Source organism: Natator depressus, chromosome 21 (genome assembly GCF_965152275.1).
Source record: "Natator depressus isolate rNatDep1 chromosome 21, rNatDep2.hap1, whole genome shotgun sequence".
NCBI lineage: Eukaryota > Metazoa > Chordata > Testudines > Cheloniidae > Natator > Natator depressus.
The window spans coordinates 17,226,079-17,252,125 of NC_134254.1; the positions used below are offsets into that span (position 1 = coordinate 17,226,079).

Here is a 26,047-nt window from a genome sequence, read left to right on the forward strand (position 1 = left end):
GCGAACAAAGGAATCCGGTGACCTCCTGGCCCAGGAAAGTGCAGATGTGGTTGTCTGGCTCACTGCCCCCCAAAATGGACCCAGCTGAGGGGTCCTGTTCTCTGCACCTGCAAGCTCTGTTTTAGACCAAGTTCCTGTTGTCTAATAAACCTTCTGTTTTACTGGCTGGCTGAGAGTCATGTCTGACTGCGGAGTTGGGGGGCAGGACCCTCTGGCTTCCCCAAGACTCCGCCTGGGCGGACTCGCTGGGAGAAGCGCACGGAGGGGCAGAGGATGCTGAATGCTCCGAGGTCAGACCCAGGAAGGTGGAAGCCGTGTGAGCTGTGTGTCCTGCAGACAGTCTGCTCACAGAAAAGAGACTTCCCCAGAGTCCTGACTGGCTTCATAGGGAGCAGTTCCAGAGCATCGCCCAGGGACTCCGTGACACCCCCTTCCTTTGGTCAGTTTGGGACAATGATGAGGTAATGCTCCCCTGACTCTGAAGGCGTGGGGGGAGGGGGGAAGGGGGCAAAGCCAAGAAGGAAGAAAGGACATGACAAAAGGGAGAGACGTTTGCCATGCTCTTCCTCTCTCTTCCACCTACATCTACAGACACCACCACCAAGCGAATGAAGTGCTGATCAAAGGGGAGAGCCTGGCTGAAGGACAACCAGCCAGCCTGTGGTGAGAAGCCTCTAAATTTGTAAGGGCACTGAAAGTGTTAAGATCAGCTTAGAATGCGTTTTGTTTTTATCTCATTTGACTAAATCTGACTTGTTGTGCTTTGGCTTATAATCACTTAAAATCTATCTTTATAGTTAGTAAATCTGTTTGTTTATTCTACCTGAAGCAGTGCGCTTGGTTTGAAGCGTGTAAGAGATTCCCCTTGGGATAACAAGCCTGGGGGGAGGGATAGCTCAGTGGTTTGAGCATTGGCCTGCTAAACCAGGGTTGTGAGTTCAATCCTTGAGGGGGCCATTTAGGGAATTGGGGCAAAAATTGGGGATTGGTTCTGCTTTGAGCAGGGGGTTTGTCATAAATATAAAGGGAAGGGTAACCACCTTTCTGTATACAGTGCTATAAAATCCCGCCTGGCCGGAGGCAAAATCCTTTCACCTGTAAAGGGTTAAGAAGCTAAGGTAACGTCACTGGCACCTGACCCAAAATGACCAATGAGGAGACAAGATACTTTCAAATCTCGAGTGAGGGACAAAGGGTTTTGTCTGTGTGATACCTTTGCCAGGAACAGATCAAGGATGCAAGCTTTCCAACTCTTGTAAAGTTAGTAAGTAATCTAGCTAGAAAATGCGTTAGATTTCCTTTTGGTTTTTGGCTTGTAAAATTCGCTATGCTGGAGGGAATGTGTATTCCTGTTTTTGTGTCTTTTTGTAACTTAAGGTTTTGCCTAGAGGGATTCTCTATGTTTTGAATCGGATTACCCTGTAATATATTTACCATCCTGATTTTACAGAGGTGATTCTTTTACCTTTTCTTTAAATAAAATTCTTCTTTTAAGAACCTGATTTATTTTTCATTGTTCTTAAGATCCAAGGGTTTGGGTCTGTGTTCACCTGTACCAATTGGTGAGGATATTATTATCAAGCCTTCCCCAGGAAAGGGGGTGTAGGGCTTGGGGGGATATTTTGGGGGAAGACGTCTCCAAGTGGGCTCTTTCCCTATTCTTTGTTTAAAACGCTTGGTGGTGGCAGCATAGTGTTCAAGGACCAGGCAAAGTCTGTACCTTGGGGAAGTTTTTACCTAAGCTGGTAAGAATAAGCTTAGGGGGTCTTTCATGCAGGTCCCCACATCTGTACCCTAGAGTTCAGAGTGGGGAAGGAACCTTGACATGGTGGCAGAGCAGTGGCATCATTTTGAACCAGAAGCACAGCAGGATTTTAAAAGGTTTTGTAAAAGATGATTGCAGCTGCAGATTCTGTCTCTCTGCCTAGGGACAGAGCAGCTCCATAACGAAAGGAAATCTAACGCATTTTCTAGCTTGATTACTTACTAACTTTACAGGAGTTGAAGGGCTTGCATCCTTGATCTGTTCCTGGCAAAGGTATCACACAGCCAGAAAAAACCCGTTGTCCCCCGCCTCCAGATTTGAAAGTATCTTGTCTCCTCATTGGTCATTTTGGTCAGGTGCCAGCGAGGTTACCTTAGCTTCTTAACCCTTTACAGGTGAAAGGATTTTGCCTCTGGCCAGGAGGGATTTTATAGCACTGTATACAGAAAGGTGGTTACCCTTCCCTTTATATTTATGACAGGGTTGGATTAGATGATCTCCCGAGGTTCCTTCCAACCCTGATATTCTATGATTCTGTGAATTTCTTTGTTAAATTGATGAATTCATATAAACCTGCAGCGTCCAGCAGGTATAACTGGACACGGCAAGACGGAGGTTCCTAGGGTTGAGTCTGGGATGGGAGGTATTGGCTAGTGTCATTCGGTTGCACAATCCAAGGAGCAACTGACATGCTAGAGGCTGTGCGTGACCAGCCCAGGAGTGGGGGTTCTCCCAGCAGAGCAGGGTCAGGCTGGCTCCCAGAGTCAAGGCTTGGAGTGACCGAGCAGATCACTGGTCTGGATAACGCCAGAGGGGAGTGTCACACATGCCCCTGTGCATTTCCTGGGGGTGGTCAGAAACAGAAGTGCTGAAATGCCACCAGGCAGGTGCCTCTGCCAGTATGAGATTGTAATTCCTTATAGGCGCATTCAGGGCTTCTTCACTGCGGCTCCACACTCACGGGTATCATAGTCACAAGCGTGTGAGACGTGCCAGAGGTCAGAGCGTGACTCAGGTTTGTGCATGTTTGGAGGAGGGACATTGCAGGGAATTATTACAATTATTATTTATCATTTGTATTACCAGAGTGCCTAGAAGCACAGGTTGTGGCCCAGGACCCTGAGATCAGGCCCCCATTTTGCGGGGTGCTGCACAGACACAGAGGAAGAGACGGTCCCTGCCCTGAAGAGTTTACGTCAACTATCCCCATTTCACAGGTGCGTGGAGGGGGGGGAGAAGAGGAGAAATGCTTTGTCCAAGGTGACATGGTGTGCATACAGCAGAAACTGAAGAGAACCCAGGAGTCCTGACTCTCTTTCTGCTCTCTAAGCATCACAGGTGCATCTCAAAGGTGCATCAGTAGTGTTATTACCATTATACAGATGGGGAAACTGAGGTACAGATTTAGGAAGTGACCTACCGAAGGTCACAGAGAGTTAGAACTGGGAATAGACCATGCGTTTCCTGACTCTTAATCCTGAGCACTGACCAGTGGCCCATGTTCCCTCATCCAGCTGGGAATTTACATGCACTCCAACTTGGCTCTGTCTGAATCTCTGTCTGTGTCACTCTCCCATTAAATGCTACATGGGTTCACTTCAGTATGTCATTAATCAGCTTTCTTTTCTCTCCTTGAAAGCAGTGCAAAAATGACAGTAACAGTGATTATTTTGTTAATTATTTTAATGCGCAAAAGCCAGGAACTGCAGAGTTACTGGATCAAATTCTACTGTCACTTACCCCAGTGTAAAGCTGGAGTAACACCTTTGACATCCGCGAAAGTGAATGGATGCGAGATTGTCCCAGCAATGGTAACTCTGGCACACTGTGCAGTAGACAGATGGGTGGATGTGGGGGGAGAGGGAGACGGATGGATAGATTGATCTTGAGACACAGGAAAGGGATGGTGTTCAGAGGACAGGTGCTCAGCACTTTCTAAAAACCAGGCCCCTTAAGGCATCTCAAGTTGGGCATCCAAAAATTGATGCCCCCAAAATCTCTAGTTACTGTGGACAATCTTGGCTGAGATATCCCAGCTGGGGGGGAGGGGTGTGCTGAGAGATGGCTGGTGTGAGAGACCATGAGCCTCTAATACCCTAACTTCTGTGCATTTAAATGCTACACCCGACTGTCACTGTACCTGGTCCCTTGGGGAGGGGGCAGAGCGGGGGCGGGAAGAGGTGGAGTGAGGGTGGGGCTTTGGGGAGGGGGCAGAGTGGGGCCAGCCTTGGGGTGGAGCACCCCCACGGAAAAGGAAAAGTTGGTGCCTATGGTGGGTCATGATGATCTATATAATAATTATCCTTGCCCTAGTGACCTCTGGCTCCCAAAGATGTGATAAGGAGGCACTGGCGTGTGTCTGTGGCAGGCTTGTTCCCAGAATGGCATTCTACGCAAATCTTTGATGTCCTTGGAAGACATTAGCTCCAGAATGTCTGATTAAGGAATTAAAAGAGGCCGAATTGTGCAGGGCTGACAGCAAGAGATGGCAATCGGCTGACCCAGGACTGGCTAAAGCTGTTAAGTAGATAAATGCAACTGTGTGCTGCCCAGTGCGGTGATGGTGCACGCAGTGAAATAATCCTCTTAAACGAGCACCAATTGATGGATAATTGATGTGGATACCCTGCTACAGAGCATGGGGAGTTGAACCACATTAAAAATAATTGCTGACGCCTGGCTTGTGTGTGCTCCCAGCTCAGCCTTGCAATCCTCCTGGCTCTAATGACTGGAAGGTCGCGCCAGCACTCGCAGTGGCAGGAAGCATGCTAACAAGCAAACCGGGGCAGCTGCTCAGAGGGCCCTCACCCTGACCCTGGGGCTCAAAATGAACCAGGCTCCGCCCCTGCCCCACCTTCCAAGCCACACACCTCCTAAGGTGGAACCAAGGAATCCAGTTCTGATCTCTCTTACACCAACTGTACACTGGTGTCACCCAGTGGGTGACCCTCATTTACACCAGGGTGTGAGAGAAGACCACCCAGTGGAATTGCAGGGGGCCTTGTATCAAGAGGGGCCTGCCTGGCACATGACTGGGGACTGTGAAATAGCACCTGGATGGCCCAATGAGTAGGGTACTAGACTGGTACATGGCGGACTTGAGTTCAAGTCCCAACTCTGCCATAGGCTTCCTGTGTGACCTTGGGCAATATACTTAGCGTCTCTTGCCTCAGTTTCCATCTGTACAATGGGACTAACAGCCCAGCCCTGCCCCACACGGGTGTGTGAGGATAATATATTCAGGACTGTGAGATGCTGAGACACTGTAAGTGTCACAGTGGGGTTGTGGGCAGCCAGACCTAGTAGCCAGAGGCCATGGTCACGAGACAGGAGTCAGCTGGGTCAGGATACGAGGAGGTCAGAAACAGGAGACAAACTGGAGGTGAAAACCACAAATCAGATACCAGGAAATGTGGCAGGGAGCACACACTCCAGAACAGTGTGGACAGCTTCCTGTTCCTGCTGTTGGCTTAAGTAGGGCTAGCAGACCAATCAGCTGGTCTGGGACTCCACCAATAGGACTGCAGGGGCGGAGCTGGGCTTCATGGGTCCCAGGTATGCAGGCTGTCAGATGGAGGGTTGGAGCAGGGCTGCTCCTATAAACACTGCTGACCCAGGTTTGCGACGGGTGGGTCACATAGGCACAGACTCCGTGGGTGCTCCAGGGCTGGAGCACCCACGGAAAAAAAAAGTGGGTGCTCAGCACCCACCAGACACAGCTGTTTGGTGGCTTGGGGAGGGGGGAGAGCAACGAATGGTGGGCAGACGGGGGCCTTGGAGAGGGGGCAGAGGGGGCTGGGGCCTTGGGATGGAGCAGGGGTGGAGAGCCCTCGGGGAAAAGGAAAATTGGTGCCTATGGTGAGTCATGATGATCTATACCGGACATAGAGAGGAGTTACTCCTGATTTACACCAGGATCAGTAAAAGAGAGAGGAGCTGCTTTTGACTCAGTGCATCAGTCTGCCCTCTGGATGCCGGTACCCCAGTGTGGGGTGCCTTAGGCCTCAGGGTGCCACATGAAAAAACTGTGTTGTGATAAGTTGAGTGGAGTGAGGGTCGACAGCTGCCTTACAGATCGGTTTTCAGTAGAATCAGGAGTACACCGGGGGTGCATTCTCTTACCTTCGTTTTTTAATATTCTGATAGACTATCCAGTGAGAAAGCTGATGGAGGCCAAAGTAGGAGGTGTGAAAGATAAAGATTAATCAAATTTAGAGGATCTCAACGATGCGGATGGTTTTGTCTCACTGGGAGAGCCACTGACCAACTACAGATAATGCTGGATGAGCTGCAAAAACCTGTAGAATCTCTGGAACTTAAGATCAATGGTTACCACTGCACTGAGTCCCAGCTGCCCCAGTGAGACCTTGGGCACTTTGCTAGACAACCAGACAAATCACTTGTGATCTATGCATGATTGACCAAAGACCATTCAGTCATGGAAGGGAGCTGAGTCACCTTACTCTTGGGTGCTGATGGAAGTTGTTTTCTTTGTTTTAACAATGTGACTTACAAATCCTTGCCGTGTAAATATCAGAAACAAAACAATCCTGACCGCAGTTAGTGTTTGTGGAAAGAGACATTATCTAGGAATACAGTCAGCAGAGCTTTGGAGAGAGATGTGAAAATTGTTAAAAGGTCCATCGTTAAGGTTGCACGGAGCTCTCTGTGTATTCTGTGGAGAGACGATTTTTTTAAGTACACTAAAATCTGCACACGTCGTCAAACTGGCCAGAGAACTGCTGGGCCAGTGGAAAGCCCAGAGAGCGTTAGCACTGGAAATTTGGGGCATTTGGTACAGGGGTTCTTGAGATTCCGCCCCCACGCCGTGACCTCCTTTTTAAAATCTGCTGGTTCTGACTACACTTTTTTGCCCAGAGCTAGGGGAAAACTAGAGGGAGTACTCACATACAGCTTCTATCACTGCGCTGCCCCTCATCTCAGCTGGCGTTGGCCACCAAGAGCCAGCTTCAAAACCCCGTGGGTCAGCCGTGAGGAGCCTTTGGGTCTGGTTGTCCGAGTGGTGCACGTGAGTGTGACAGGTCCAGCGTGCCAGCAGGAGCGGGCTGAGCGACGCAGGCTGGAGCAGCGTTCCTTTGCAAAGGCAACGTTTCAAAGTGCTCTGAAATGCACAGGAAGAGTGAAATCTGGCATGCCGGATCAGAGGCTAGTTCAGCTCGGTGGGGCCACCCTGGGGTCGTTTGATCAAAGAGGTCCGGAGATACAGTTGCCCCGAAATGTCCTGTTTTTAAATTCAGGCTTGGTGCATATCGCAGACACGCAGCAGGGAGAGCAGGGTGGGGGACGCAGCACAAAGCGCGGAGACCAGGCCGTGAGCTTATAATGGCCTGGCTTGGTGCATTATCTTGTGTGGCCAAGTTATTTTTTCTGATCCTCAGATCGACTTTGGCTGCCAACTTGCCTGCTCTGGAAGGGTACAAAGTGCTGCTAAGCATCCGTAACTCCCCTGTCACCACAGAGTTTGCGGATGGATTGAGAGCTCTAAGGCAAGAACCCACACCAGGGGTCACTCCCCCTGCGGACGCTGCGCGCACAGAGACTCACCTGTGGACCATGTTTCTGCTCCATATAACAGGTTTCATCACTGGACTGGCATAGCCCAAGTGGAAGAATTATTCATCACTCCTGTGTTGCACACGTGTCTCTTTTGTCAGACAGACACACTGGTCTAACGGGACCCCGTTGCCTGCTGGTTTTGGCCGGGGGGTTGTATCCTGTTGCCCAGAGGCTCTGGCGACACCCTGTCACGTTTGTCTGATCCGGTAAACAGCTCGGTGCGCCTGGCGCTTGCCACATCACCTGTCCACTCCCCAGGTGCTGGGTACCATTAGCGGGCAGGCACCTGGCCAGAGGGCTCAGCGGACACGGGATTCTCTTTGAGAGCTGGGTCCTAACCGTTGTTCTGCATCAGAACCAGGCCTCCCTAAGGGTGTTTGTGTAACCAGGCGGGCCAGCCCTGGCTGTCCTCGGTGTGGCAGGCTATCCCAGAGTGCATTGCCCTGCATGCTGCCGGTGCTGCTCTGAGTGCCCGGCTGCCAGGTGCTCTGTCCCCTGCTGAGACACTATGGGATAGCTGCCTGCGTCTCCCTGCAGTGCGTCAATCCGAACGCAGCCAGGCAAGTGCAGGTGCACGGATTGAACCGACGCAGGGCTGAGCTGTGTGTCGCCAGGCCGGCTGAGAGAGCTGTGGCCTGGTTACCAAAGCAAAGCGCGACGGAATGCTTGTCTACACGGGGAAATGGATTGGCATTATTCTGTTATAGCTGGGAGGGTCAGTTTCCCTGTGTCGTCAAGCCCTTATAGTGCACAAGTGCCAATGCAGCTTACAGGTGAGCTGATGTTTCTGTGCTTTAAGGCGCTTAAGTGAGCACAATAGCTAACGAGTGTTGCTCGGTCATTAGCTCCACAAATGGTCATTAAAAACAGCCGAGGAGCTTTCAGTGTCAAAAGCAACACTAAACAGCTTTCAGTGTCAAAAGCAAGAGTCAGTATGGGCCGAGTGCTTAAATCTTGCTCAAGTTCCCAGCACTCCTCTGCGTCTCAGAATTCCTCCCTGGACCCGTCACAGTCCTTTGTGAAGAACACAGCTAGGCTGTCAAACAAAACCACCCCCACCCCAGACAAAGACTTGCAAGGGACCATTCAAGATGGACGGGGGGAGATAGCTCAGTGGTTTGAACATTGGCCCACTAACCCAGGATTGAGAGTTCAATCCTTGAGGGGGCCATTTAGGGATCTGGGGCAAAAATTGGGGATTGGTCCTGCTTTGAGCAGGGGGTTGGACTAGATGACCTCCTGAGGTCCCTTCCAACCCTGATATTCTATGATCACCATGGCTACATTGTAGCCATGCGAATCTGCTATTGCTGAAAGGGTATCTGCCTATAACTATTTCACTTAAAGAGCTCACAGCTGAATTTCATAGATAATGGAACAAACAGGTAACAAACCAGCCGGGAGCAGCTAGGGGTGGAAGGACAGGAGCGGGTCAGTAGGGTTACACGGTGCGAAAGGCAAGTTAAGGGTGGTGGAATGTTTGGCCAGAACCTCAGTTGGTATAAATCAGTATAGTTCCATTGAAGCCCTTTTGCACCAGCTGAGGTCTGGCCCCACAATTATATCTATCGCCCCTCCCCTGAGCTGTGTGTGCACCCCCCCACACACACACCCCTGCACCTTTCTAGTATTTCATCATTAGTTTTTTGGTAATCAGCCTATCTTCATCTCAAGCTTTGGTCTTCTCTGCTCTGTGTTCCCTTCCTCTCCACTTTGTTTCCATCCTCTCTCCATATCTGCCTGCCCGCCTGTCCCCTAGTTTGTGTTGCCTGCCACGCTGTAGGGAGTGGCTCATGATCGTGAGTGCCGACCTCAGGGCAGACGGTCAGGAAACAGGACAGACACCCCAAACTGGTGGTGTGTTCTGTTAGGAGATTTCACCAAGCCAGTAACAAATGTGAACTCCTGGATCACTGTACACGGAGTCACAGACAGTCCCCTTAGACTCTCCAGCCTGTCTTGACAGCCAGACAAACTGGGCTTTGTGCTAATGGTCCTGTGATGGGGTGTATGTGCCCCGCACTGGAGAGGAAGGGGTGAAGGCGGCACTCTTAGCAGTGGAAGCCATACCCCTTCAGCCCTGCGGGGTGTGCTCCAACTGCAGCTACAGTATAAAAGTATAAAAGGGAGCAGCTCAGCCCATGTTCCCTCTTTAGCAAAGCTTTTGACACGGTCTCCCACAGTATTCTTGCCAGCAATTAAAGAAGTATGGGCTGGATGAATGGACTATAAGGTGGATAGAAAGTTGGCTAGATTGTCGGGCTCAACGGGTAGTGATCAATGGCTCCATGTCTAGTTGGCAGCCGGGATCAAGTGGAGTGCCCCAAGGGTCGGTCCTGGGGCCGGTTTTGTTCCATATCTTCATAAATGATCTGGAGGATGGTGTGGATTGCACCCTCAGCAAGTTTGCAGATGACACTAAACTGGGAGGAGAGGTAGATACGGTGGAGGATAGGGATAGGATACAGAGGGACCTAGACAATTTAGAGGATTGTGCCAAAAGAAATCTGATGAGGTTCAACAAGGACAAGTGCAGAGTCCTGCACTTAGGACGGAAGAATCCCATGCACCGCGACAGACTAGGGACCGAATAGCTTGGCAGCAGTTCTGCAGAAAAGGACCTAGGGGTTACAGTGGACGAGAAGCTGGATAGGAGTCAACAGTGTGCCCTTGTTGCCAAGAAGGCCGATGGCATTTTGGGATGTATACGTAGGGGCATTGCCAGCAGATCGAGGGACGTGATCGTTCCCCTCTATTCGACACTGGTGAGGCCTCATCTGGAGTACTGTGTCCAGTTTTGGGCCCCACACTACAAGAAGGATGTGGAAAAATTGGAAAGAGTCCAGCGGAGGGCAACAAAAATGATTAGGGGACTGGAACACGTGAGTTATGAGGAACTGAGGGAACCGGGGATGTTTAGTCTGCGGAAGAGAAGAATGAGGGGGGATTTGATAGCTGCTTTCAACTACCTGAAAGGGGGTTCCAAAGAGGATGGCTCTAGACTGTTCTCAGTGGTAGCAGATGACAGAACAAGGAGTAATGGTCTCAAGTTGCAGTGGGGGAGGTTTAGGTTGGATATTAGGAAAAACTTTTTCACTAGGGGGGTGGAGAAACACTGGAATGTGTTACCTAGGGAGGTGGTGGAATTTTCTACCTTAGATATTTTTAAGGTCAGGCTTGACAAAGCCCTGGCTGGGATGATTTAGTTGGGGATTGGTCCTGCTTTGAGCAGGGGGTTGGACTAGATGACCTCCTGAGGTCCCTTCCAACCCTGATATTCCATGATTCTATGAATGAATTTTGTGATGTGTGACACATCACCTCCATATCCGTGCACATAACAAAGTTCATATGGTGGGGGTGGGGCCAAGGGGTACAGAGTGTGGGAGGGGGCTCGGGGATGGGGCAGAGGGTTGGGTGCAGGGGGGAGAGAGCTCCAGCTGGGGGTGCAGGCTCTGGGGTGGGGCTGGGGATGAGGGGCTCAGGACTGGGGCAGAGGGTTGGGCTGCAAGGGGGTGAGGGCTCCAGCTGGGGGTGCAGACTCTGGAGAGGGGCCAGGGATGAGGGGTTTAGGGTGCAGGCTGCCCCGGGGCTATGGCAGGGAGAGAGGACTCCCCCCAGCTTTCTCTCCCCGCAGCAGCACCTGGGGTGGGGGTGGGAGGGGCACCTCTCCCATGGCTGCGGCAGGTCTGGGCCGGGGCTGGGTTGGGGATGGGGGCGGGGCGCCTCTTCCCCAGCCATGACAGGTCCGGGCCAGGCTGGGTTGGGTCTGGGGTGGGGGGAAAGGAATCTCTCCCCACTGCAGCCCTGTGCGCCTGCGTCATTTCAAGGGAACTTAGGTCAGGGCTGACACTGAGGAGGGAGGAGGCACCTCGCTGGCTCCAGCCAAGGAGCAGCAGGAATCCTGGACCGTGGGAGCAGGAGACGCCGAGACCCAGCCAGGTGCCCAGGTGTCAGGGTTCCCTCCCCACTCTGAACTCTGGGGTACAGATGTGGGTACCTGGATGAAAGGCCCCCTAAGCTTATTTTTACCAGCTTAGGTTAAAAACTTCCCCAAGGCACAAATCCTTCCTTGTCCTTGGACGGGATTGCTGCCACCACCAAGTGAGTTAGACAAAGATTCAGGAAAAGGGTCACTTGGAGTTCCTTGTTCCGCAAAATATTTCCCCAAGCTCCTTTACCCCCTTTCCTGGGGAGGCTTGAGAATAATGTGAGGACCGACCAGACCCTTTGTCCCTAGGACACTGATAATCAAACAGGTTCATATGCTTTTGCATGGACTACCGTAAGCTAAATGCTGTGACTCGCTCAGAAAACTATCCAATGCCACGCAGAGATGAGCTGTTGGAGAAAGTTTTATTTAAACATACCTAAAATAATACATCTAAAATTACAGAAATTGTAAATAAAGGCAAGGAAATGCATTAGATTATCTATTTATGACACGCCGCCCAAATCACAGATAGTGCTGGACAGCCTGTTCCACACTGGCTGTGATTTCTTCCTGGAGCTCTAGGAGAAAACAGAGTTAATAAGACACATGCACCTTTAAATATGTTACCGATTATATAAAAACTAACAATATTTCCCACATTTCAAGGATGATTTTAACCAGTTGATTCTGGGAAACTTTCATGGGAGAGTGCATCAGCCACCTTGTTAGAAGCTCCTGAGATGTGTTGGATGTCGAAATCAAAATCTTGGAGAACTAAACTCCACCGAAGAAGTTTTTTGTTATTTTCCTTGACGGTATGAAGCCACTGTAGCGCAGCATCGTCGGTTTGCAGGTGGAAACGCTGTCCCCAAATGTATGAGCATAGCTTTTCCAGAGTGTAGACAATGGTGTAATATTCCTTTTTGGTGATTGACCAGTGGCTTTCCCTCTCAAACGGCTTCTTGCTGAGAAACACGACAGGATGGAACTCTTGATCCAGTCCTTCCTGCATTAAAACTGCTCCCACACCACGCTCAGATGTATCTGTGGTTACAAGGAACGGTTTGTCAAAGTCTGGGGCCCTTAGCACAGGGTCAGACATGAGTGTCGCTTTAAGCTGGTTAAAGGCCTTCTGACACTCTTCAGTCCACTGAACTGCATTTGGCTGGGTTTTTTTGGTTAGGTCTGTCAGTGGGGCGGTGATTTGGTTGTAGTGCGGTACAAATCGCCTGTAATATCCGGCCAAGCCTAAGAAGTTTCTCCAATAGCTCATCTGTGCGTGGCATTGGATAGTTGTCTGGGCGAGTCACAGCACTTAGTTTATGGTAGTCCATGCAAAAACATATTTCCCCATCTGGTTTGGGAACTAGAACCACTGGAGATGCCCATGCACTGCCAGAGGGGCAGATTACACCCATCTGTAGCATGTCCTGGATCTCCTGTCCCATAGCAGTTTTGGCGTGAGGAGCCACCCAGTAAGGTTGGGCTCTAATTGGGCGAGCATTACCTGTGTCAATGGAGTGGTACACCCGTTCGGTCCGTCCTGGGCTGGCTGAGAACATCGGCACGAAGCTAGTGCACAGCTCCTTGATCTGCTGTCACTGCATATGTCCAAGGGTCATGGAGAGGTTCACCTCTTTCACGCCACCATCACTTTTTCCTTCATAGTAGACACCTTCAGGCCACTCAGCGTCATCTCATCCCTGGGCTGTAAACTGACAAACCTTTAATTCTCTGGAATAAAAGGGCTTTAGAGAATTAATATAGTACACTTTAGGCTTTAGATTTGAGGTATGGGACACTTTGAGATAGTTAACAGCTCCCAGAAGCTCTTGGACTGTAAATGGCCCTTCCCATGACGCTTCCATCTTATGGGCCTGGAGCGCCTTTAAGACCATGGCCTGGTCCCCTACTTTGAAGGAACTCTTTCTGGCATGTTTATCATACCAGGCCTTTTGCTCTTCCTGAGCATTTTTTAGATTTTCTCTGGCAAGGGCTAAAGAGTGCAAAAGTCCACATTCCTGAGCAGCTCTTGTACTGGACAAGCAACTTGGCTGTAGGCAAGTTTAAAGAGTTGGACATGAAGGGTTGAATCATCACTTGGGCCTCTGGGTTGATGAATTTGGAGTCCACTAAGGATTGGTGGATAGCTGACATCTGCGCTCCAGTATTCCTCCACACAGTAACCTTCTTCCTGCCCACACTCACAGTTTCCCTTCTCTCTGAGGGTATCTGGGAGGCATCGGGCCTGGGGACCTTTGGTGTGACTCCGGTGTAATGAACTGCAGTCTGTTGGGGTTCTTGGGGCAGTTGGCCTTCACATGTCCCAGCTAGTTACATTTAAAATATCGCCCAGCTGACTGGTCACTGGGGTGAGGTGGGTTGCTGGAGAATGGTGTGGTGGGACGATAAGGTGGCTGGGATTTTCCTTGAGGTGTAGGTGGGGCCTTTTGCTGCCCCCGGTGGTAGGGTGTTGTCTCGGGTTCCCCTTCTGATATCCACTTCAACTGCTACTAGCTTTTTTCTTTTCCGCCACCTTCACCCATTTGGTTCTGATCTCCCCCATCTCGATTACCATTGTGGGTTTCCCATCTAGGACGTACCTTTCTATTTCCTCAGGAACACCCTCTAAGAACTGTTCCATTTGCGTTAGGAGAGACAGATCTTCCCAAGATTTAACGTTTGCTCCTGATATCCAGGCATCCCAATTTTTCACAATGTGGTCGGCGTGTTGGGAAAATGCCACGTCCGGTTTCCACCTTAGGGCTCTGAACCACCAACGGGCCTGCTCGGGGGTTAGCCCCATTCTAATTCTGGCCTTTTGTAAAGAAAAGTTTGTAGCTGTTCATTTGTTCCTTAGGCATTTCAGCTGCCACCTCTGCTAAGAGTCCACTGAGCTGCAGCCTCAGCTCCACCATACACTGGTCTGTAGAGATGCTGTACCCAAGGCAGGCCCTTTTGAAATTTTCTAAGAAGGCCTCTGTATCATCGCCTGCCTTGTAGGTGGGGAATTTTTTGGAATGGGGAGCGGTACCTGGAGAAGAATTGTTAGGATTGTCTGGTAGACCCAGCTTAGCCCTTTCCAGCTCTAAGCGCTTCAGCTCTAACTCCATATCCAAGTGTTTCACCTCTATTTCCATCTCCAAGCATTTTGCCTCCGCCTGCAAGCATTTTGCCTCTTTCCTCTCCTCCGCTTCCAACTCCAAGCCTTTTCAGTCCATTTGTCTTTCACATCCTTTCTGTTTTTGTTCAGCCTCCAATCTGGCTAATTCCAGTTTTTTCTGGACCTCACTTTCCATCATCCTAGCCTTCCTGCACTTAGCGTAGCCTAACCCGAGAGCTAGAAAGAAAGAAAAAAACCCAGCTTGTGAATTCCCTTGCAGGAACTTAACTACTCTGCCTTCAGGCAAAGAAGGGGAAAAAAAAAAAAAACAACTCCAGCTGCCCTCAGCTAAAAAAAAACAAAAACAAAAAAAAACCCTCCCTGGTTTTCAAGCAGCCAAAAGAAAAAATGTGTCCTTTTAAAATCCTGAGGTCTGTGCTTCTGGTTCAAACTGATCCCACCTCGCTGCCACCATGTCAGGGTTCCCTCCCCACTCTGAACTCTGGGGTACAGATGTGGGGACCTGGATGAAAGACCCCCTAAGCTTATTTTTACCAGCTTAGGTTAAAAACTTCCCCAAGACACAAATTCTTTCCTTGTCCTTGGACGGGATTGCTGCCACCACCAAGTGAGTTAGACAAAAATTCAGGAAAAGGGTCACTTGGAGTTCCTTGTTCCCCAAAATATTCCCCCAGCCCTTTCACTCCCTTTCCTGGGGAGGCTTGAGAATAATGTGAGTACCGACCAGACCCTGTGTCCCTAGGAAAATCAAACAAGTTCTTAAAAGAAGAACTTTATTTAAAGAAAAAAAAGTAAAAGAATCACACCTGCAAAATCAGGATGGAAGGTAACTTTACAGGGTAATAAAAAGATTTAAACACAGAGGATTCCCCTGTAGGCTCAGCTTCAAAGTTACAGAAAACAGGAATAAAACTCCCTCTTAGCATAGGGAAAATTCACAAGCTAAAACAATAGATAATCTAACGCATTTCCTTGCCTTTACTTACAATTTCTGTAATTTTATATGTATCATTTCAGGTATGTTTTCAGGAGATATTTTACCTGCTTTGTCTCTCTCTCTGTCCAGAGAGGGAACAACAAAGAGAGCACAAACAAAACCTTCCCCCCCCCCCCCCCCCGCCGCCCGCAGATGTGAAAGTATCTTCTTTCCTTATTGGTCCTTTTGGTTAGGTGCCAACCAGGTTATTTGAGCTTCTTAACCCCTTACAGGTAAAGTGATTCTGTACCTCTGGCCAGGATGGATTTTGTGTTACTGCATACATAAATTTTGTTACCCTTCCCTTTATATTTGTGACACCAGGCACCTGTGGACGCCCCAGGGAGATCGCTGTCACCGGGAGCAGCGCTGCCCAAGGAGCCTGGGGACTCCACAGGCGCCCAGACTTCAACTACAGGAGCCATGGTAGGAAGTAGCCCAGGGAGGGACTAGCCAGAATCCCAGCAGCAGTTGGTGCGTCTCAGGCAGATTCCCCACCGACTTAGTGACGAACCCATTTGCCACTACCAGGGCCCTGGGCTGGGACCCAATAGAGCAGGGAGGGTCTGGGTCCCCCTTCCCCGGCCACCCCCTTTGGCAGGTGTCACGGAGTGTGGGGGAGTCCAGGCCCTGCACCCCTCTTCCTGGGATTCACTGAGACTCTCAGCCAGCCAGTAAAACAGAAGGTTTATTGGGCAATAGGAACACAGTCCAAAACAGAGCTTGTGGGTACAACCAGGACCCCTCAGTCAAGTCCTTCTGGGAGAGAAGGGAGCTTAGACCCCAGCCCTGGGGTTCCCTGCATTCCTCCACCCAGCCCCAAACCGAAAACTAAACCCCCCCAGCAGGCTCTCTCCTGCAGCCTCTGTTCACATTCCTGGGCAGAGGTGTTACCTCCCCCTCCCCCTCCCGGCTCAGGTTACAGGCTCTCAGGTCTCCCATCCCCAGGGCACATTCCCAGGTCAACACTCCCCCCTCCCTGCTGCGTCACATCGTCACAGCAGGTGGCCCACCAAACCCCCTCCTATGGACCCTTCCCTACAGCCCAGGGGAGTCCTATTAACTCCGACCATCAGGCCATGCAGCTCTGAGGCTAAGGGCAGCCATATCAATTCAATCACAGGGCTACCATGGCCTGACCACCCCCCGCAAGAATGACGGGGTGCACTTGCCCCGCGACACATCACTTACAGCAAAAATCACACATCAGATTGATCCTAGACCCAAGAGACCAGTCACTTACCCCAGATCAGTTGGTGGTTCTCTAGATCTTACACCAAAGACAATGCTGACAATCAATTGTATAGTAAACTAACTAAAGGTTTATTAGCTAAGAAAAGGAAATGAGTTACTGAGAGGTTAAAGCAGGTAAAATATATGCACAGGTGAGTCACAGTTTGTAATTCCAAATGATGGCAGTGATGTAGTAAGCTGCCGGTTTCCCAAAAGTCTTTTTTGGGTACCCAGATTGTCGCTGGGGATCTCCGCTTTGCCTCTGGTGCACTTCCCTGTGAGAGTCCAAACAGGTCAGAGATGAAAGATCTTTCCTTGAATCCATATTTATAGCTTCTTCTCACAGAAAACAAGCCGACTGTGTCTTTACCCACGTGGGCTCTTCTTCTGATGATGGAGAGTGAGGAATGCACTTGGAGTCTTTGACCTCTGATCATCACACACAATAACCACTGGCTTTGAAATTAGCACTTTTCTGTTAAAGTCCCTCACTGGCATTCCATACGGCTTCTCTGAGGGATTAGTTAGTTACTGGTGGACACACAATGGAAATGTTTGCCATTACATTATAGCAGGATAAGTAACAACAATGCCAGTAACATCCCATTAGTTTTCACGAAGTTTACACCCCAAATACATTCTGATACATTTAACAATCACTTTGATCTATACACAAGTGAATGTACCTGAAAAAACTCTGGCATGACATGGTCTGCCAGCATCACACTGCCAATGAAATGCAGGCTGGATACAGGGAAATGCCCGCTAAAAACAGCACCTCTCTCCTTGTACTGTCCTCTCTTGGCTACAGCGTCAGGTGGTAAATTCTGGCCAGTGGAAGCGGGTACAGGGATAAATGCACCAGGCAGTGAGAGCAGCAGCTGCTGCTGGAGGGCTACCTGGGCAACAGACTGAAGGGAATGTCTAAGGAGCCCCAGGGGGTCTGATGGAACCACAGGAATACAGGGATTGCAAGCAAAGGAGGGAGAGAATTGTGCCCTTTGTTGTGTGTGGGGAAAGCGGAGAGCGGGGCTTCCAGGGAGGGAAGGAAACATATATATGCACACAGCCCCACACAACATACATATGCACACAAAATATATACCTGCACCACAAATATACACCCCCCCATACTCAGTGTATATGCACTCAGAATATACACTACTCCTGAGGGCATTCTGTGCCAAAAAAATTAAAAATTCTGTGCACAATATTTTAAAATTCTGCAAGGTTTATTTGTCTATAAATAAATGCAGAGGCTCCAGTATTGCAGTGGGGGGGTGCCCACAGGCAACTGGCTGCACAAAGGTGGTAGATCACCCTGCAGCCCCCCACCCCAGGACACAGACTCAGCGGTGAGGCTGCACCCAACCCTGACAAAGCACAAGGCCTGGGCCTGCCCCAGAAACACCCTGGAGCCCTGCCCCTCTGCACCAGGTGCACCAGGTGTGGGGCAGGCAGGCTCAACCAGGCAGGATCCAAGTGTAGAGGGGATCAGTGTGGGGGGGATCCAGGTGTGGGGTGAGAGGATTCTGTGTGGGACAATCTGGGTGCAAGCAGCTCAGTGTGGGGGGATCTGGATGCACAGAGGCTCATGGGGGGGGGGGGGTTCCAGACTCTGCAGGGTATTCCAGGTGAAGCTGATTGGGGCTCAGCAGAGGGGTCTGGGTGCTGGGGAGTGGGGCTTGGTGGGGTGGAGGGTCAAGGTGCAGCTAGTTGGGGGTCAGTGACATGGGGGTCTGGATGTGGGGGCTTAGGATGGCATAGGGGATGGGGCATCAGGGTGAGGGTTTGAGTTCAGGGAGCTCAGGGAGCAGTGGTCTGGGTGCAGGGTTGGGGTTCTGGAGGCAGGGAGTCTAGGTGCAGAGGGGCTCCAGATGTAGGGGTTAAGGTTCAGTGGGGTGGGGTTCAGGTATGGAGGGCTAGAGGAGTTCTGGGTGAGGCTTGGCAGGGGTGTCTGGGTATGGGAGGTCTGGATGCATGGGGGTTGGGCAGATGGGGGAGCAGCTTCCCCTACAGTGACCACCTCCCCATGCAGCTGAGGAATGATAGGGACAGGAAGCTGATCCCAGCTCAGGGTAGGAGCCACTGGCTGGGGCGTCCCCAGTCCCGCGGTGATTTACCTCTCTGTCGGCTGCTCCGGGTGCCTGAAGCGATGTATCTGCACAGCTAGGGAGTGGTGCGTGGCTGCTCTTGCAGCTTCCCTTTGCTTCCCTGTCCGAAAGCCATTTTTCTGCAGGAAGCAAAGAAATCTGCGGTAGACATGAATTCTGCGCACGCGCAGTGGCACAAAATTCCCCCAGGAGTAATGACACACAAAAATACTGACAACACCTCACCCCTCTGTGCAGCCACAATATACTCACAGACATGCACACAGCTAGACCGTATGTACAGACAGGCAGTACACCCATACAGATTATGTATACACACATGCACACGGAGAGCATTTATTGTGATTACAGTCGTGTCTAGGACAGGGGGTTTCAACCTTTTTCTTTCTGAGAAAATCCCACAACCTGCTATAAAAACTCCAGGGCCCACCTGTGCACGACACCTGGTTTTCTGCATATAAAAGCCAGGGCGAGCGTTAGGGGGCAGCAAGCAGGGCAATTGCCTGGGCCCCACGCCACAGGGGGCACCGCAAAGCTAAGTTGCTCAGGCTTCGGCTTCAGCTCCATGTGGTGGGGCTTCAGCTTTCTGCCCTGGGCCCCAGCAAGTCTAATGCTGGCCCTGCTTGGCGGACCCCCTGAAACCTGTTTGCGGCCCCCTCAGTGGGCTCCGGACTCCTGGTTGAGAACCACTGGTCTAGGAGTCCCACTCATGGCGCAGGACCTGTTGTGTCAGGCGCGGTACAACACAGAACAAAAAGACGGTCCCTGCCTCAGGGAGCATACAACCTAAGTATGAGATAAGAGACAACAGCTGGACACAGGCAGACCAAAGGGGGCATACAAGGAAACAGTGAGACAGGATTGGCCAGTATGACAGGCTGTGTTCTCAGCACACCAGCAGCCTAGGTGTGGTCAAGTTGTCTTGAAGCCCTCACAGCAAAGGAGAGTGTTGCGGAGGGACATGAAGGAGGAGAACGAAGGAGCTTTATGAGTCTGCAGAAGAGAAGAATGAGGGGGGATTTGATAGCTGCTTTCAACTACCTGAAGGCAGGTTCCAAAGAGGATGGAGCTCGGCTGTTCTCAGTGGTAGCAGATGACAGAACAAGGAGTAATGGTCTCAAGTTGCAGTGGAGGAGGTCTAGGTTGGATATTAGGAAAAACTATTTCACTAGGAGGGTGGTGAAGCACTGGAATGGGTTACCTAGAGAGGTGGTGGAATCTCCTTCCTTAGAGGTTTTTAAGGCCCGGCTCGACAAAGCCCTGGCTGGGATGATTTAGTTGGTGTTGGTCCTGCTTTGAGCAGGGGGTTGGACTCGATGACCTCCTGAGGTTTCTTCCAACCCTGATATTCTATGATCCTATGATTCTAGGCTTACAGGGACCTCCGCCCCAGCAGGAGGGGAAGCCTGGGGGAAAGCACAAAGGAGCTTGTTAGAAAATTTAACAAGGGGCTGGAGACTGGCCACATATATAGCACACGCACATACACAGGCAGACCCGTTAGTACAAATACACACTAACACTCACCTTCACTGCGCATCTACACACAGCCATGTATGGTGCACAGACACACTGTCCGTCTGTGTCTATCTATCCATCCCCATACACTGCATCTCTCTCTTTCTCCCCCCACACACACCCTATCTATCTATGTATCTATCTAATGCTCATTACAATGGTATCAGCACACCTAAAGGAAGCTATAAAATAATGGAAACTTCTTTTAAAACATGCAGAAGTCTGATGTGGTGACTCCTTTCCCCATCCCCACAGCTGAACTATGGACACCCATCAGCCTTCATGGGCTGTGAATGTCTCACGCTGAGCCCATGCCAAGGAGGGGCTAGTCGATTGTCCTACCCTGGGTCCCTTGTGCTCTGGACAATGTCCCAGCCTAGCAAACTGACAGGCTGGCAGGCAGCGAGGAGGAAGATGAGAATGTCTGACATCTGTCATGGCCCCACCCTACCCTGCACCTCAGCGGAGCTCGTCCAGCCCCCAGCTGAGAGAGCCAGGTTGTGCTGGCTTGGAATGAAGGTCCACCCTGTGTGTGAGGATGGAACAGAAACCGTCTGGCTCCAGATGCTGGGAGTCTGAGAACAAGCAGCAACCTCATGAGAGCACAGCTAGAGGCTTTAACCTTCACTCAGCAAGCCACGTCCTTCCCCCTCCCCCCTGCTTGTTCCAGGACTGACCTTCCTTTGCATCCGCCCTCTTCCTCGCTGTGTACGGAAGTTGCTTGTATCCTTGGCTCTCAGGCAGATTTTTAGATGCAAACATTTGTGCAATTTTTTGATCCAAAATTAGGGGGAAGGGAAATGGAGACAAATAAACAGGGATCAAAGTCTGAATCAGATGTTTGGAGGAAGGTGGGAAGCTCGCCAGACTGAAATGCAAAGAACATACAATCCCCTGAACATCTTACTCATCACCCACAAACCCAGCAACCCCCAACTCTCCCTCATCACCCATTCTAGGGAGCGCAGCACTTCTAGCTCTCGGGGATGCTCACACAAGGGAGATGCTAGTTGGGCTTGTGGGGTGAGTTGCATGACACCGGCGCCGAGAAGGCCCGATGTGCCAAGGGGCTTTACAAACTCATTGAAAGGGACAGCCCAGGCTCTGAAGAGTTCACAGTCTAACGAGACAAGACAGACACTGCTGTTATTCCCACATAACAGGTGGCATGGAGGGATGTGGTTCTTCTGTTCTCTGCTTACCGCACACAATAGCTTCGTCTCCTGAGGGCTGGAATACGGTGGTTTCGTTCTGGTTGTGGGGCGGTGTTTAGTGGCCTATGATGAACAGGGGATCAGAGTAGATGGTCTGGTGGTTCTTCTGGCCTTCAACTCTATGACGTGACTTGCCCAAGGTCACACAGGGAGTAAGTAGCAGGGTCAGAAATTGAGCCCAGATCTCCTGAGTCCTCAGCCAAGTGCCTCAGCCCCAGCCTTCCATTGTCCTGCAGCAGACCAAACCAGGGGAAAGATCAAACAAGGAATTGCTTCCTCCAGCCCATTGGCCTTCCCTACAGGCGGGGGAGCGGGATCCAGAAGGATTCAGACCTGCTGAGAGCAGGACGAGAAAGTGGGGCATGGCCCACGCTGGTGGGCTCTAACGGTCTCACTGTTCTCACCACCGGTGGAGGTGGCCTGCTGCAGTCGCAGTGGGACATTTTAGGACAGATAGTGGGACAATAGGACATTTTAGGACCCTGCTAGTCCCTGGGCCCTCTGGCTGCTGGGTTTCACCAGAGCTCTGTTTCCAGCGGGCACTGGTCCCATCAGCTTCTTGGCTGGCCCTGCTCCAGCTCTGCAACTTCTGCTCCATCCCAGCGGGTCCCCAAAGTGATGTTTGTTCCTCAGGCTAAACTCCTCCTAAAAGGGACGCGGTGTGGTCATGGATAGGACATGGAGCTAGGCCTCAGGAGATTTGGGCTCTATTCAGGCTCGCTGTATGACCGTGGCCAGGTCCCTTCACCTCCCAGTGCCTCACTTTTCCTGTTACTAGCTGGAGATACTAGATCGGAGGTGGGCAAACTACAGCCCATGGGCTGCATCCGACCCCCGGGACCCTCCTGCCTGGCCCCTGAGCTCCTGGCTGGGAGGCTGGTCCCCGGCCCCTCCCCTGCTGTCCCCCCTCCCCCCAGTCTCAGCGCCCCTCACCACCGGCGAAACACTCTGGGCAGCCGGGCAGCTCAGTGCAGAGCTGCGGCCTGCCCCGGTGCTCTGGGTGGCGCGGTATGGAGGCGGGGGGGTTGGATAGAGGGCAGGGGAGTTTGGGAGTGTGGTCGGGGGTGTGGATAGGGGTCGGAGCAGTCGGAGGGCGGGGAACAGGGGGGTTGGATGGGGCAGGGGTTCTGGGGGAGGCAGTCAGGAATGGGGGGGGTCGGATGGGGTGGCAGGGGGCAGTCAGGGGTGGGGAGTCTGGGGGTGGTCAGGGGACAGGGAGCAGGGGGTGGTGGATGGGGCAGGAGTCCCAGGGGAGCCATCAGGGGGCGAGAAGCAGGGGGGGTCAGATAGGGACTGAGGGCCGGGCCATGCCTGGCTGTTTGGGGAGACAGAGTCTCCCCTAACTGGCCGTCCATACAATTTTGGAAACCCGATGTGGCCCTCAGGCCAAAAAGTTTGCCCGCCCCTGTACTAGATGGACCACGGGTGCAGCATGAGGAGCCCTGTGGACAGCAAGTGCTAAGTGTGGCTATGAATGGTATCACTGGAACCGTAGTGCCTGGCTGAATTCAGGGCTCTCCTTACGCCCAGCCTCATGGTGTCTGAAAGAATCACCTCAGCATCTCCTGCCCCCCAGCCTCTCTCCTCTTACCACCCCTCTGTCCCTTTCTCCCTGAGCAGTCTGCTCTCCTTCCTTCTCTCTCTCCCTTGAGCTCATGTTTCTCCTTCCCTGACTTTTCCCTCTCCCCTTTTTTCTCCCCTTCATCACAATGTCTCCACCTCCCTCCTTTCCCTCTGCTACTTTTCCTTCCTTCCTTTCTCCATCTCTCTCTATTTCCCTTTTCCTCCCTCTCATCATCTCTCTAGCCACCCTCCCGCCCACGCATCCATCACTTGCCCCCCTATCTCTCTCTACCTCGAGTTTATACAATCTCTTTCCTCCCTCTCTTCCCTGCTCCCCCATCTCTCGCTTTTTCTCACTGTGTCTCTGGCCCAAGGTCACCTCTCTATGCAGCCGAATCAATGGCATTCTCTTCTAAAGCTGGCTTTGGCTGCGGTGCTTTGGCTGCAGTGAAGCAGAACAGAATGAGATGAGAATCCCTCCCAGTTGGAGGGGGAGCACAGGGAGTGTCATCTTTAAAGGCTGGGTACAAGCGTATATATTATCTTCAGAGCTGGGCCTGCTTTTCACACGCAGCCCTGGCTGGATCTCCTTTACTCTGCCTTCACGCAGTTCTGCAAGCACTTGGGCTGCAAACATTCCAAGCACTGAGCACCCCTGGGACTTGGCCTCTGTTTTTCTCTCTGTTACGTTACTTGCGGGCTTCTGATTAGCGCCTGGAATAAATAGCAGTGCGATAATGATTTCCGTGATCACTGCCTGGCAGGAGTTAGAGGCTCTGCCATGCAGCTGGGATGCCGCAGCATTGCGGAGGGCGCGTGCCGGGTGGTTGGATTCTCAGCTGTCTCACTCAGAATCACCCAGGCCCCCGAGCTGAGCTAGTATATAATTCCCTCACCCACACCCTGGGGCCAGTCAGAGCAGAGGCAACCCCATCTCCTGGCCTGGCAGAGCTGAGACCCCCTGGGACAGCGTAGATAGGGGGTTAACTTGCAGCCACAGGGTTAATTAGCCCCGCAGTGTATCTGTGTTGGCTGGTAGGCCTCAGTAAAGGGGTAGAACCCAGGCTAGGGGTGGGGGAAGCTGTGGGAGACAGGCAGGGTGTCCTGCCTCCCTGGTCCCTTCAGCTGAATTCAGCATTTCAGAGCCAAGAACCAGGCTGGTCTGACATCATGCAGCTAACTAATAGAGTGCTGGGGGGAGGGAGAGTTCAGCCCCAAGTCTAAACATTAGGACTTTAAAACCCAGATCCAGATTCTATTGCCCATGTGCCCATCTCCTGCCTTCTCCCTCCCATGCCCAGCGGTGCTGCCCCATCTCTGCATGCTCATCTGGGGGCAGTCACTGTCCCAGTGCCAAAGCCACATCATTCCCTGGTTCCCCTTTCCTGCGGTGCTGGCGGGGGGCACAGACTTAGCACATGTGGCTGGTGGGCTGGGGAGGGAGCCCAGGGCAGTGGATGGAGATTAGCGAGTAGATTAACTTCAGAAGTGAAAGAAGATCAAGCTAACAGATTATAAGGGAGGAGATTTATTGCATTTCTCCCCTCCCCCTCTCCCTAATCTCCCCCTTCATTTGGATTCTGTAGGTGGAAGATCTGCTGCCTCTGGCCAGTGTCCAGAGAGTGAAAGTCCTTGTGATTAAGGGGTGTTGCAAGGGCACATGGACACAGAGTCCTGGGAGGGAACCAGTGTGGGCAGGACAGTGTGGGCATGGATTATAAAGTGGATAGAAAGCTGGCTAGATTGTCGGGCTCAACGGGTAGTGATCAATGGCTCCATGTCTAGTTGGCAGCCGGTATCAAGTTGAGTGCCCCGGGGGTGGGTCCTGGGGCTGGTTTTGTTCATCCCATCATCCAATGATCTGGATGATGGGATGAATTGCACCCTCAGCAAGTTCGCAGCTCACACTAAGATGGGGGGAAGGTAGATAAGCTGGAGAGTAGGGATAGGGTCCAGAGTGACTTAGACAAATTGGAGGATTGGGCCAAAAGAAATCTAATGAGGTTCAACAAGGACAAATGCAGAGACCTGCACTTAGGATGGAAGAATCCCATGCACCGCTACAGGCTGGGGACTGGCTGGCTAAGCGGCAGTTCTGCAGAAAAGGACCTGGGGGTTACAGTGGACGAGAAGCTGGATGTGTGTCAGCAGTGTGCCCTTGTTGCCAAGAAGGCCAATGGCATATTGGGCCCTATTAGTAGGAGTGTTGCCAGCAGATCGAGGGAAGTGATTATTCCCCTCTATTCGACACTGGTGAGGCCACGCCTGGAGTACTGTGTCTGGTTTTGGTCCCACCACTACAGAAGAGATATGGACAAATTGGAGACAGTCCAGTGGAAGACAATGAAAACGATTCGGGGGCTGGGGCACATGACTTACGAGGAGAGGCTGAGGGAACTGGGCATGTTTAGTCTGCAGAAGAAAAGAGTGAGGGGAGATTTGATAGCAGCCTTCAGTTACCTGAAGGGGGGTTCCAAAGAGGATGGAGCTAGGCTGTTCTCAGTGGTGGCAGATGACAGAACAAGGAGCAATGGTCTTAAGTTGCAGTGGGGGAGGTTTAGGTTGGATATTAGGAAAAACTATTTCACTAGGAGGGTGGTGAAGCACTGGAATGGGTTACCTAGGGAGGTGGTGGAATCTCCTTCCTTAGAGATTTTTAAGGCCTGGCTTGACAAAACCTGGCTGGGATGATTTAGTTGGTGTTGGTCCTGCTTTGAGCAGGGGGTTGGACTAGATGACCTCCTGAGGTCTCTTCCAACCCTGTTAGTCTATGATTCTATGACAGAAGAGGGGCATGCAAGTGTCCTGTGCCCTCCAGGAATGTAATCTCAGCCATGCAGGGGAGGCAGAAAGGAGAGGACTGCCCTCCCCGAACACATCTGAGACCCTGGCCTTCTGGCTTCTGTGTGCATTGAGAGGGGGTGGAAGGGATCGGTTCTTGGTCGATCCTGTGCTATTTACCATTTTTATCAGTGGCCTGGAAGACAACACAAACTCATCCCTGATACAGCTTGCAGAGTCAGGGAGTG

General features: G+C 51.5%; 1 protein-coding gene and 1 long non-coding RNA gene across 2 annotated transcripts in view; one reads left to right on the forward strand and one right to left on the reverse strand.

The window, feature by feature from the left end:
• Positions 1–2,925, forward strand: part of CYB561D1 (cytochrome b561 family member D1) — a 41,098-nt gene extending 38,173 nt beyond the window's left edge. The window contains exon 4 of the mRNA XM_074936459.1: positions 2,852–2,925. Coding sequence (XP_074792560.1) covers positions 2,852–2,860 — 9 coding nt within the window. The 3' untranslated portion in view covers positions 2,861–2,925. The remainder of the gene's footprint in view (positions 1–2,851) is intronic.
• Positions 2,926–16,863: 13,938 nt separating this feature from the next.
• Positions 16,864–21,054, reverse strand: LOC141975678 (uncharacterized). Its single transcript, XR_012635986.1, has 4 exons — positions 20,919–21,054; positions 19,925–20,129; positions 18,733–18,842; positions 16,864–17,140 (listed from the first exon to the last, which is right to left on the reverse strand). It is a non-coding gene; the product is annotated as an uncharacterized LOC141975678 (long non-coding RNA).
• Positions 21,055–26,047: the final 4,993 nt, after the last annotated feature.